Source organism: Acinonyx jubatus, chromosome A3 (genome assembly GCF_027475565.1).
Source record: "Acinonyx jubatus isolate Ajub_Pintada_27869175 chromosome A3, VMU_Ajub_asm_v1.0, whole genome shotgun sequence".
Lineage (NCBI taxonomy): Eukaryota > Metazoa > Chordata > Mammalia > Carnivora > Felidae > Acinonyx > Acinonyx jubatus.
Genome location: NC_069388.1, coordinates 29,270,345 through 29,282,576, shown reverse-complemented (window position 1 = coordinate 29,282,576; position 12,232 = coordinate 29,270,345). Strand labels below are relative to the sequence as shown.

Here is a 12,232-nt window from a genome sequence, read left to right as displayed (position 1 = left end):
TTCCACATATGTATGTTTTCATAAACACTGTGTGGTATTGCTCAGTCCTTTTAAAACATATATAAATGTCGCACTGCACAAAACCGTTTGCAATAATTTCCACCTGAAGGAATGGGTATTTTTATGCTTCCCAAATTCCTTAGGGTAAAATAATGAGGCCTCCATACGAAGTGTGCGGCCTGGGCGGAGACCCGGCTGGTGGGTGGGGTCTAGGGGGGGATAGGAGGGGCCATGTGGACGTTGGGCGGGGCCCGGGAGATCCGGGCCTCAGGGTGGACGAGCTTGTTCAGCCTGAAAGCTTTCGTCATGGTGGGCCCCGTGGTGTACCTGGTGGCAGCGGCTCTGCTTGTCGGCCTTATCTTTTTCCTGACTCGCAGCAGGGGCCGGGCAACAGCAGGTAAGAGATACCGCCGCTCCAGGACAGGTGGGGACGCGTTCTCTGTACTGAGCCTTTGTAGGCCATCGCACCGCGGCTTCTGCGCATGCGCTGGCCTTGCTTGCCTGGACCGACGAGTTGCTCCGCGCTGGCTGGCGCTCGTCGCGCTTCAGTCCAGCTGCACGCATGCGCATTCCTGCGCGTCGGGGAGCGGGCAGAGACGTAGTGCTCTAACCCTACTCGCCGAGTGGATGGCAGCGCTCTACACCTCTCTCCTAGCCTCAGAGGCAGCTTCTCTCAATTCCTCTCCTCGCCTTCCGACACTCCAGACCCAGAGGGGCCAGGCCCTGGCGGACACACTGCCTTCCCTCATTGGGGCACCCAACGGAGAGGCCGCAGGGGTTTCCCGTCCCACCCAGGCCGGCTCCAGAGTGGATGCCAAGAAGGGGGCACTTGAGTGTTTTGTGCTTACTTACCTACGAGCTGTAACTACCTGAGCCTCTGTCCTTCCCCTTCAAAGAGAGCACCTTCTCTGTTCTGTACCCCGACCATGAGGCCATGTCATCTGCCAGGGTACAGTTCAGATACTCCTATCATTCTCTTCCTCTCGTCATTTCCCATTTCCTGTCGTTATGTGGATTTGTGTATATATAGTCTCTTCCCCTCCCTGGGCCCACAAGTTACTTCAGAGCACCTACATGCTCCAAGGGCAGGAGAGAGAAAGCTGAGGTAAAGCAGATAGCCAAGAAGTCTTCCTGGAAGGAAACACACAGCCCCCGGGAGCAGGTGTGCTCCTGGTTGGCATGCCTTATAAAACTATGGCAGGTGGTGTTGAGGCAAGCAATAAATGCAGTCCTGCAGTGGGCATTCACATGAAGTCTGGAGAGGTCAGGGTGAGCTTCCTGGAGGAGGTAGGGCTTCATCTCTGTCTTGCAGGGTGGCAGTATCCTGACAGACCGGATGGAAAGGTATTGACAAAGGCAAGAGGGAACGGATGATCTTGCTGCATAGGACCAAGGTGTGGGTCTGGGTTATAAAGGCCTTAATATCTGAGAAAACTGGGGCTTTGTGCTTTGGGCAGCAGGAGCCTGGAGAACGTTAAGTGGAGGGTGAGACATCCGGGGTTCTCCCCTGCTTTCAGGTGGATTGGGTTGCTAGACAGTGTTGTGGTTCCTCTCTTCCCTACAGCTGGCCAGGAGTCGTTGCACAATGAGGAGCAGCCTGTAGTAGCAGGCTCAGTGGCCCAGTCTCAGCCCCTGGACCCCGAGGAGCAGAGAGCAGGGGGCAGGCCCCGGCGCCGGAGGGACCTGGGCAGCCGCCTGCAGGCCCAGCGTCGAGCTCAGCGTATTGCCTGGGCAGAGGTGGATGAGAATGAGGAGGAGGCCATCATCCCAGGTGAGAGGGGCCCAGCCTGGAGGGGAAAGGGGCTGTTTAAGGGCATAAGGGGACCTCCAAAGCTGGATGGAAGAGTGGAGTGTGAAGCTAGAGTATAGGAGATATGTCTGGGAGCCACAAGATAAAGTTGGAGTAGGGAATACTTGAGACCCATCCTTTGGTCCCAGAAACCAGCAGTTCTGGACCCTGACCCCTATTCTATTAGGCCAGCCCCCTCTTCCTTTATCTTGGTTTTCAGTGTCTAAGCAAGAGGGCAGAGATCTTCAGATTGACCCAGAAAGTTCCTTAGTCTACTTTTCATATCCCAGCACCTTAGTAGTTTCAGCACACTCATTTTCTGAGAGCCTCATTCTAGGGCCAGAGTGCCTAGCCAAGAGTTTCTGTAGTTCCTGAAGTGAGATCACCTGTGTTTGAGGTTGGAGAAATTTGTTGACAGAAGCGTCCATATCCCTGGGAGACCAACAGAGCCCCTGGCATTGTGGGAAAAAATATCTCTTCTCCAGTGCTGAAATCTGGTGTGAGCCTGAGGAAGAGGCATTTGGGGCTTTTGCCCTTGTACTTCTGGGAATTAGCCCCTTTTGACTCAAAAAAGACTCACTCTGTGGTACCATCCCCCTTGTCTCAGACTTGGGATCAGACGTTCCTGCTGCCCCGGCATCAACAGCTAACCTTTAGCTGGCCTTAACTTTAGGTAGTCTTGGGGTTGGAGCTATCTTTTTTGGCCAGGCGTTGAGCCCAGAACCCTCAGCCATTCCTGACCACAGTGAAGACAATTTCAGATATGAGGTGGGGATACATTTCCCCATGGGGCCATCCTTCCCTGGAGGTTTGGCTCAGAAACAAACCAGAGAACTCTGCAAGCCCAGATATGCCTGACTGGGATTTTCAGACACTCAGATATTGGAACCCAGCACCTCCCTTTTTGTGGCTATGCAGCATCTAAAGTTATCATCTGTTCCTTTGCCCCATCATTCTCTCACCCTTACCCCACCTTATCTGCTATCCTCAACACACACTCTACACACACTTTCTGGCATACATGCACTCAGAGTGTGAATCTCTATGTTCATGACAGATGTCTTTGGAGGGCAGAACTAGGCTAGTGACATTTACAGGTGGGAGGAAGGGGATCCCATCCCCCCTCCCCGCACAATGTGGAGAGGAACAAGGAGTAGGATGGACTCATCCTCATTGGTCCTCTCCAGGAGCTGAAATGTCTTTCTTTGACTGTTCTCAGCCCAAGAGGAAGAAGGTATCGAGAAGCCAGTGGAAAGTCACCTGTCAGGGAAAATTGGAGCCAAGAAACTACGGAAGTTAGAGGAGAAACAGGCGCGAAAAGCCCAGCGTGAGGCAAGCAGGAGGGATGGGGTGCAGCTCTGGGAAATGGGAAAGGGTCCTGCCTTTCTCGTCCCCCATGTCAGAACCTTACCTTGGGCTCTTTGCACGCTGCTTGCCTGGCTCTGTCTCCTGCAGCTTGGGTCTGTGGTCCGGCCCAGTCATTACCTTCCCTGGCCTGTTTGTGAGGTGGGCAAACTCTAGTTGGGAGTGGGACTATGCCCCCTACAAAGGCCTCTCTCCAGGCAGAGGAGGCTGAACGTGAGGAGCGGAAACGCCTTGAGTCCCAGCGTGAGGCAGAATGGAAGAAAGAGGAGGAGCGCCTTCGCCTGGAGGAGGAACAGAAGGTGAGGCAGACCCCCCCCCTCCCAACTTCTGAGCCCTGACCAGGCAGCCTTGCTTCCTGTGCAGCTCCCCACACCTGACCTAGAAGATGGGCCATGGACTGGGTTCAGGAGCAGGCCCTGGTTTATTTGGCCCTGGACTCTAAACACAATCTATATAAAGCTGCTGCTGAAAAGCAGAGCCTGAGATGGGGATTTTTTTTTTTAATGTTTATTTATTTTTGACAGAGAGAGAGACAGAGCATGGGTGGGGGAGGAGAAGAGAGAGAGGGAGACACAGAATCTTAGTATATGTGCTGCCAAAGTGAGCACGGGAGACACAGAATCTGAAACAGGCTCCAGACTCTGAGCTGTCAGCACAGAGCCCAATGCGGGGCTCAAACTCACGGACAGCGAGATCATGACCTGAACCGAAGTTGGATGCTCAACCGACTGAGCCACCCAGGTGCCCCTGAGATGGGGATTTTTGTTCATTTGGCTTATTGAGCATACCATTTAAAGGAAAGTGAGCATTTAAAGAAAATTGAGATGGCTAGAGTGGCTGGAACAAGGTAAGCAAGAAGGAGAGGGGTCAGAGAGGGGGTGGGGTCTGGACCCTAAGGGCCTTGAAATTGTTAGAGGTCATTGTAAGAGTTGGTGGATCCTGCCTGATCCAGGTCCTGTTTAGGGCCTGCCATGGAGAAGATAGATGCCCAGAGAATGGGGACCTCTGCAGTAAAGGTGGTTAATGAGCATTTGTTTGCCAGTGGCTCCCTTTCTGAGAACGAGTGCTTGAGAAAAGGAACATCACAAAGCTGTGGTGTGTATATAGAGTGAGAGCTAGGGCTTCCCAGCTGGGGGAAGCTGGCCCTTGGCCTCTGACTGGTCCTATTGTCCAGGGACCCTGGATGGCAGAAAGCCTGGCTGTGGGTGCCATAGCAGATGGGCCAGACCACGGCAGAGAGGAGGCATTAGTGGAAAGGGTTTTTTTACCTTTTTGAGTATTGATGTTGTGTAATGGACCCTAAACTACCTTTAGGAAAGGATTCTCCTTTCCTGCACCTAGTTTCCCGTTATTAGCATCTTATCTTAATGTGGTATATTTCTCACAATCAGTACTGACACATTGTTTGTTGATGTTTATTTTTGAGAGAGAGCAAGAGAGCGCATGCGAGTGGGGGAGAGGCAAGGAAAGAGGGGAACAGAAGATCCGAAGTGGGCTCTGCGCTGACAGCAGAGAGCTTGATTTGGGACTTGAACTCATGAACCGTGAGATCATGACCTGAGCCAAAGTTGGATGCCTAACCAGCTGAGCCACCCAGGCGCCCCAGTATATGTTGTTTTAACTAAACCCCATACATTATTCTGATTTCATTAATTTTCCTCCAGTTTCCTTTTCCTTTTCCTTTTCCTTTTCCTTTTCCTTTTCCTTTTCCTTTTCCTTTTCCTTTTTTTTCCTTTTCCTTTTCCAGGGTTGCATCCAGGCTACCACATTACATTTAGTTACCATGTCTCCTTAGGCTTCTCTGGGTTGTGACATTTTCTCGGGTTTTCCTTGCTTTTGATGACGTTGATAGTTTTGAGGAATATCAGGCAAGTGTTATAGAACATTCCTCAGTTTGCGTTCAGCTGATGGGTTTTTTTCTCATAATTGGACTGGGCTTATAGATTTCTGGGAGGAAGGTCACAGGTGAAGTGCCATTCTCATTGTATCAAAGATACATGTTGTCAACTTGTCTTTACTGATGTTAACCTTGATTGCTTGGCTCAGGTTGTATTTGCCAGATTTCTGCACTGGAATGTTAACTCCTTCCTTGCTGTACTTCTTTGGAAACAAGTCACTGTGCACAGCCCACACTTAAGGGGTGGGTAGAGTTATTCTCCACCTCTTTCAGAGGAGAGTATCTACACAAAGTATTGGGAATTTTTTTGTTCCAGAGCTATACTTTTTCTTTTTTATTTATATAATTGTTTGTTTATATCTACACAGACTAGAGGATATTTATTTTGTATGTTGTGTTAGAGTCCAATACTGTCTTACTTATCTTATTATATAGACCATTGGGAGCTCTCGCAATTGGCTCCCATGTACCTTTGACGTAACTTCATTGTTTGGTTTCCTGAGTACTTTCTTTCTGGCACCACAAGATGCACCAGGTTCATTTTATATGTTCTTTGCCCCAGCTTTAGCTGTGTGTTTTAAAAAGATCTTTTTGAGAGCTGTGGAAAATAGGATGACTTGGGGGGAGGCTATGGCACTAGGTGGTGGTGGTGATTGAGCAACACGGATGGACTGAGAAGTTTTCCAGAAGTTGAAGGCAGAAGTGGTAGATAGGACTTTATTTCTGACCAGGTGGCCAGATGGCTGTGTGACTCACTGAGCCAGGGACCCAGGAGGAGGACCGGACGTGTGGGGAGTAGATCACAAGGTCTTTCTGGGACATACGCAATTTGAAGTGCCTGTGAGATGGCCCAGTGGATGTGTCATGTGGGAGGAAAGATCTGGGCAGGGGTACAACTGTGGCAGTCACTGGCGAGGAGATGGTTGTTGATGCTGTGGGCATGGCAAGGTGACCCGAGGAAGTGGGGGGGTGGGGGGGGAGACAGGGCTGAGCAAGGAGCAGGAGGAAGTCCTGGAGAGGGTGGGGTCTGCAAGCCAAGCAAGGGAAGAGGAAATGGTCAGCTCTCCCGGCACCACTGAGAGGCTGTGAGGCTGATGGTTATCCCTTGGATTTGGTGGGATGGAGGGCAGGGGTGGGACTGTAGCACTTGTTTTGGTGGAGAAGTCAGACTGGAGTAGGCAGGAGGGGTGAAAGGGTGATGAGGAAATGGAGCCTGGGCGTTTTGGACAAAGTTCAGACATGACAGGAAGAGAAGGAGGGGGGTGATTGCAAGGTACTGTGGGGTGGGGTCACAGAAGGATTTTCAAGGAGAGGGGGCTGAGCAGCATGTGTCTGGGAGGTAATGAAACTGGTGAGAAGAGGGGCCTCTGCCTGCAGCTCAGCTTGAGGTTGAGAGAGCAGAGTCTTGAAGGAACTGAGAGAGGGCTGGACTGTGTGCCCTGGTGCGCTGTGGGGGCAGCAGAGCCCAGTATAGGGATGAGGTGGGCATCTGCCCCACAGTACCTGACTCTTGTCCACAGGAGGAGGAAGAGAGGAAGGCCCGGGAGGAGCAGGCCCAGCGGGAACATGAGGAGTACCTGAAACTGAAGGAGGCCTTCGTGGTGGAGGAGGAAGGTGTGGGTGAGACCATGACTGAGGAACAGGTGGGTCCACACTGCCCCTGGGAAGCCCCTCCCTATGCCCACCAAGCCCACCACCCCATCCCAGATGCCCCATTGCTCCTCGCCTGCCGCCCTTGTCAGGCAGTGAGAAGTGGGTGGGCATCAGGCCGAGCAGCCTCTAGCGGCCAGAGGCCTCGTCCTCAGGAGAGGTGGTGCCTCCCACCCCTGGCTCTGGGAGGCTCTGCTCACACAGGCTGGTGGTTGGGCGTAGACCCCTGTGGCCCCTGCAGGGGGGACATTCACCCTGATTTCTCTGCCCCTCTAGTCCCACAGCTTCCTGACAGAGTTCATCAACTACATAAAGGTAAGAAGCCACGAGACAGAGCCTGGGTGTCTGCCCCCTGCCTCACACGTGTGTGTCACGTGTGAGTGTGTGTGTGTGTGTGTGTGTGTGTGACGTGTGCTCTCTCGGCCTGGAGGGAGCAGACTGGAGCCAGGGTACGGGCAGCTTATTCAAGCTTGTGCAGGCATGGGTGGGGGACCGGAGAGTCTGAGCTGCCCGCTCCTGGCAGACCTCACTCTCCTCTGACAGTGGAGAGGGACCCGGTCTGTGTGGGAGGCCTGAGCCTTCAATCACTTCCTCACAGTCAGGGTTTGACAGTCTCCCTGCTCCTCAGACCCCACGCTCAGTGAGTCACTGTGTTTTCAGGTTTCTTCACATGTGTTTTCTGTCAGTTCTGTCACACTGAGCCTCCACTGAGTTGAAACAAGTATCTCTTGCCATGTGTTCCTGACCGGGAACTTGGGTCTTCAGGGAAACAGGATGATGTTTCCTTTGGAATCGAGGGCGGGGCGGCACGTGTGCCCCACTCTGTCTGTAGCCGCACCGGGTACTGCTCCGGGTTGCATAAGCACGTCCTGCTCTGCTTTGCTGCTAAGCAACTTCTCTCCCACGAAGGATGCGACAAGGGGAGAGGTTTTCAAGTGCAGCTCACAGGTGCAGAGGCGGCTGAGGGAAGGGGTACAGAGGGAGTGGGGGCGGCAGTGGGGGTGCTACTAGGGGGTGCCAAGGAGCCAGGCCTTGCATAATCCTCCCCCCCACCTCTTCTAAAGGGAACAGGGTTCAGACTCCTCCCAGCGGCGAGGAGCCGTGCTCACAGCCTGGGGGCCGGGTGTTACTGGGAGGCAGAGAGCGCCTTTCCCCTCTGATGCAGCCCATTCTCTGCCGGTTCTCCACGCTGGCACCTTCGAGGGCCAGCAAGACCTCTCTCACACTTTTCTGCTGCTGTTTGGAACCTGCCGTCCCCACCTACCCAGCGGACAGCAACATGGTCTTGAGTCTCCTTCAGGAAAGCTTTGATCGCTAGCGTTAGCTCCCCCTCTCCTCTGCAGAGACCTGAGTAAGGGCCCACCCCCCCGCGGCGGTTGCAGCGCTTGCTTGCAGAGGCTGTCTGCAGAGGCCATTTTCCGGGGGTTCTCCAGACTCCTCTGGACCCTGGAGGTCTTTCCGGCCCGTGCCGGCTGATCCTCCCAGCGCTATTGTCGGCAGGGAGAAGGACTTCTGGAATACAGCCCACCTGCCTTCCTCCAGGCTCCTCCAGGTTGTCAGTCCCCTCTCTTTCCTGACCAGGGCTGAGTGGGTTGGTTGGTTTTTCTAAACATACTTTTGACCCCAGCAGCCCCTCGGGCCGGGTCTTAAGAGACACCTGGGGTGACTCGACGTTCACACTCTGAGCTGTCACTGAGAACCCCGCGCCTGCTCCCTGCTTTGTAGGTAGAGGTCAGCTGGCCAGGTCACTTGTGCTCGCCACCCCCTGGCCCAACTGCCACCCACTTGCCTCCCCGCCTGAACGTTCAGTTTGGCATTTTGAACAGTCACATGCCATCTGCAGCTGAGGAGGTGTCACCGTGTCACTCCTCCCCCAGCTGATTCGCTATGGAAGATTCCTGGAAACGCAAAAGACCACCTTCTCTCGAGTCACATGCTATGCTGTCTGGAGGGGAGGCAGGGGCAGATGCATGTGTAGGACCCAGAGGTAGAGCCTCGGCAGCACCTCCACTCCCCCCTCCCCCTGCCCCCTGCCCCGGGAACCAAACTTTCTACTGAGGGTGAGAGGGAAGCACACACAGCATGGTAGTGCATGGAAAGCACTGAGCAAATTTAGCCATAGTTATTTTAAGGGTGAGCACAGTGCCTCAGCAGTGTGAAGGGGATGGTGAAAAGTGTGGCATGTCATGGTCGCAGGGATCTCTAGGCCAGGGGCAGTGAACAAAGGTGAGACAAGCCGAGCTATACTGCTTCTGCCAAGACCCTGGCTCATCCAGGCTTCTCATCTGCTTTCACCTGTCTACTCGGCCAGCCTTGAGCTCAGGCAGGGGATGTGTCTTTTGCACCTCTGCACCCTCCTTCCCACATACATACACCTCAGTTCCTTGGCCTTGTGTTCAGCATACACAGGTCCTAGTGAGTTTTTTAGTCAGCTTCTGGCAGTTGTCAGCCCCTGGCTTCATCTCTGTGGTGCTTCCCTTTTTGGCCTGTACGTGATGTTGAAATGATATGGCCGGATGCAGAGGAGAAGGTAGCAGCGGCACTCAGCTCTTCATGTGTGTCTGTCCCAGGGTAGTCCCCAGGCCAGGAGGTGGCTCATGGGGCAGGTGGTGGTTTGGGCAGATCCCTCCCTGCAAGCAGGGCCACAAGAGAATTTATGAGTGCGTGTGTGCCTGTGTACAGGCAACTGGGAGAGCGTGTGAGTAGTGTGTGAGCGGAACAAGGCTGTCCCATGGGAGTATGTAGCCTGCTTAGCCAGCCACCAGAGCAGAGCAGGTGGGCATGCCAACCTCAGAGGGCTTCTATGCCGAACGGCTTTGCCCAAGGTCCCCCTCTCTCTCCTCTCCCCTCTGCAGCAGTCCAAGGTCGTGCTCTTGGAAGACCTGGCTTCCCAGGTGGGCCTACGGACTCAGGTAAGCTCTTGAAGGTGGGTGGCCTGCTACGTGGAATGTGGCCACGGGGCCCGTATGGCTGTCAGAGGGGGCCCGCCTGAAAGATGGGGTGTTGATGTCCCCGAGCAAGAGTAGACTGTAGGAATCTTTGGCACCCCAGGAATCCTGTGTTTCTACTCGATGAAGGAAAAAGAAAAAAGCCCAAACCCCATCACTCCAGCAGCCCCTGTAACTGAGGCAGCCCAAACCCAGTTACCTTGATAACTGTCTTGCAAACAGGCTATGCCAGCCTTCGTGGCCAAACATCCCCACCTCTCCTCTCCTGCCTTGAAGTGAGCCTCTCTCAGGGGTCTTACAGGGCCCCAAGACCAGAGTCCTGTCTCCCCTAGGCCCCTCCAAAGGAGAAGCACAGGGTCACGTGGGGGGCGGCCATGAAAAGGAGGGGAGGAGAGTCGGCTGTGGTCGGAGGGCGATTGTGACTGTCTTCTGGGGATGGCAGTGCCTTTCTCTGCTCTGAGACTTGTTCTTCTCGTAGGACACCATAAACCGCATCCAAGACCTGCTGGCTGAGGGGGCTCTGACAGGTGAGGGGATGAGAATCATTCGCCATAGACCCTGGCCTGGGAGGGGGGTGGGTGTCTAGCCACAGGGGGCCTGGCAGGGACTTGTTCCAGAGGCCAGATGACTCCCCACTCCCAGCCCTGGATAGGGAAGTGGTGTGCATGCAGGAAGGGCGCAGAGCAGAGGGATATGCCCAGGCCTGGGAGTGGCTCAGGGTGACAGGGACAGCCTGATTTGACTCACCTAGCCACCATTGGATGCAGCCAGGGGAGGCCAGGCAGGCAGGCAAGCCTGGAGGGCTCTGAGCCAGAAAGGGGTGGCTGGGTGGGCATTCTTATGCAGTGGTGGGGAGGGGGGCTTAGAGGGCTGGGCTCAGCCCCACAACCCTCCTGACTCCACAGGTGTGATTGACGACAGGGGCAAGTTCATCTACATAACTCCCGAGGAACTGACTGCTGTGGCTAACTTCATCCGACAGCGGGGCCGGGTGTCCATCACCGAACTTGCGCAGGCCAGCAACTCCCTCATCGCCTGGGGTCAGGAGCCCCCTGTCCAGGCCCCAGCTTGACCTAGCCCTTCCCTTTTGGACTGGGAGCTGGTACAGCCTACCTGGCCATACATCTTGGTCCCTCCCCACCATCCTGGGGGAGAGATGGAATGTGGCCAGGCAGTTATAGATTAAAGACCTGTGAGCACTGCTGAGCTTGGTGTGGCTTGGTATGACAGAAGGCCTGGCCTGAGATCCCAGATGAGCAAGTGAAGCCTAGTCCTCAAATTATATCCAGGGTGGGTGGGGGTGGGAGGAGCCCTGTGGTGAAAGTCCCATTCTTATGCATTCATTCATTTAAAAAGAATATTGAGCATTTACTGTGTTCCTTTGTACCCTACAAAGATGAGTTCTTTCTCTCCCTGCCTCAGAGCAACCTTCCCAGAGCAAAAGTAAGCAACCTTAGGGCCACATCTCCCCTAACTGGGGAGGGAGGTCTCACTGTTGCTTACATGGATGGATTCAGGAGCCCTACAGAGTACTGAGAGCCCTTAAGGAGAAGAGTGAAGTGCCAAGGATAGAATCCTAAGGGACATCAGCCTTTAAGAGGGAGGGAAGGGCAGTCAGGGAGGGAGAGAGGCTGGGCAGGTGGAAGGAAGCGGGGAATCTACTTGAGCTGGAAGGAATTGTACAGTGGAGAGATGTGCTTCCTACAGTCCATCTCATGAATTTAGCTCTGCATCCTCAACAAAGTTTAAATGGTGTGGGCGATTCCACCCACCGGTGGATGTAAGGACCATATGCTCAGGAGTGGGTGTGAGATGGGAGATGTGTGTCTCCTGTAGGGTCAGTCACTCTAGTTCCTGTAGGCTGTTCATGGCGTGTGCATCCTGCTGTGCTGAGGGTGAGGCATGTATTTAAAGGTGTATTTTTTATGCAACATTGCCCCTAAACATAAACCACCTACTTCCTCTCGTGCCTGGTAGAGGAGGCAGCTTTCTGTTCTCACCCTGAAGGAAACCGTGTGGATGATTATGGGGAGACAGGACATTAGGCTTTAGGGTGGAGCCTTCCTGAGTGTTGTCAAGGATGATTTTGACTCATTTGGTGCCATAAGCATTAACTATAGTACCTAAATTCCAAGTGAGGTCTGACTCTGCTGCTTCCGTCAGCAGCAGGCACTTGGGAGTCGCCTGGAGCTAGGAAGGGCCACGTGCACTGCCTGGGAGCCCGTAATCCAGTAGGAGAGAGAAGGAACAGATATAGGTACCGTAAGTGTCAGAACGAAACATAAAATTACAAAGGGAAAAGGGGGCTTACAGTCTGAGTGATGGATGGTTCTGGGCCCTGGTTGCCCATTGGAAGCACCTGGGGAGTTGTGAACAGTCTCATGCCAGATTGCATTCTGGACTAGGGGAATCAGAATAAGACCCCACCAGAAAGGGCTTCTTACAGAGCAAGGTCTCTTCCGTCCTTTCCCTCACTTGTCCTTAGCCACTGCCATCCAGGTGGCAGGATGACTAGGCGTCTTAGCACCTGCATTCCACCCTCAGGACACAGTCCACAGGCCCAGAGTGAGGAAAAGGAAATTC

At 53.9% G+C, this 12,232-nt stretch overlaps 1 protein-coding gene across 1 annotated transcript; it reads left to right on the top strand.

Moving 5' to 3' along the window:
- The first annotated feature begins 224 nt into the window (after positions 1-224).
- DDRGK1 (DDRGK domain containing 1) lies at positions 225-10,853 on the top strand. Its single transcript, XM_015078166.3, has 9 exons — positions 225-397; positions 1,565-1,771; positions 3,009-3,121; positions 3,352-3,453; positions 6,572-6,694; positions 6,978-7,016; positions 9,557-9,613; positions 10,128-10,176; positions 10,555-10,853. The coding sequence occupies exons 1-9, from the start codon at positions 232-234 to the stop codon at positions 10,719-10,721; spliced, it is 1,023 nt and encodes a 340-aa protein (XP_014933652.1). The 5' UTR covers positions 225-231; the 3' UTR covers positions 10,722-10,853.
- The last annotated feature ends 1,379 nt before the right edge of the window (positions 10,854-12,232 follow it).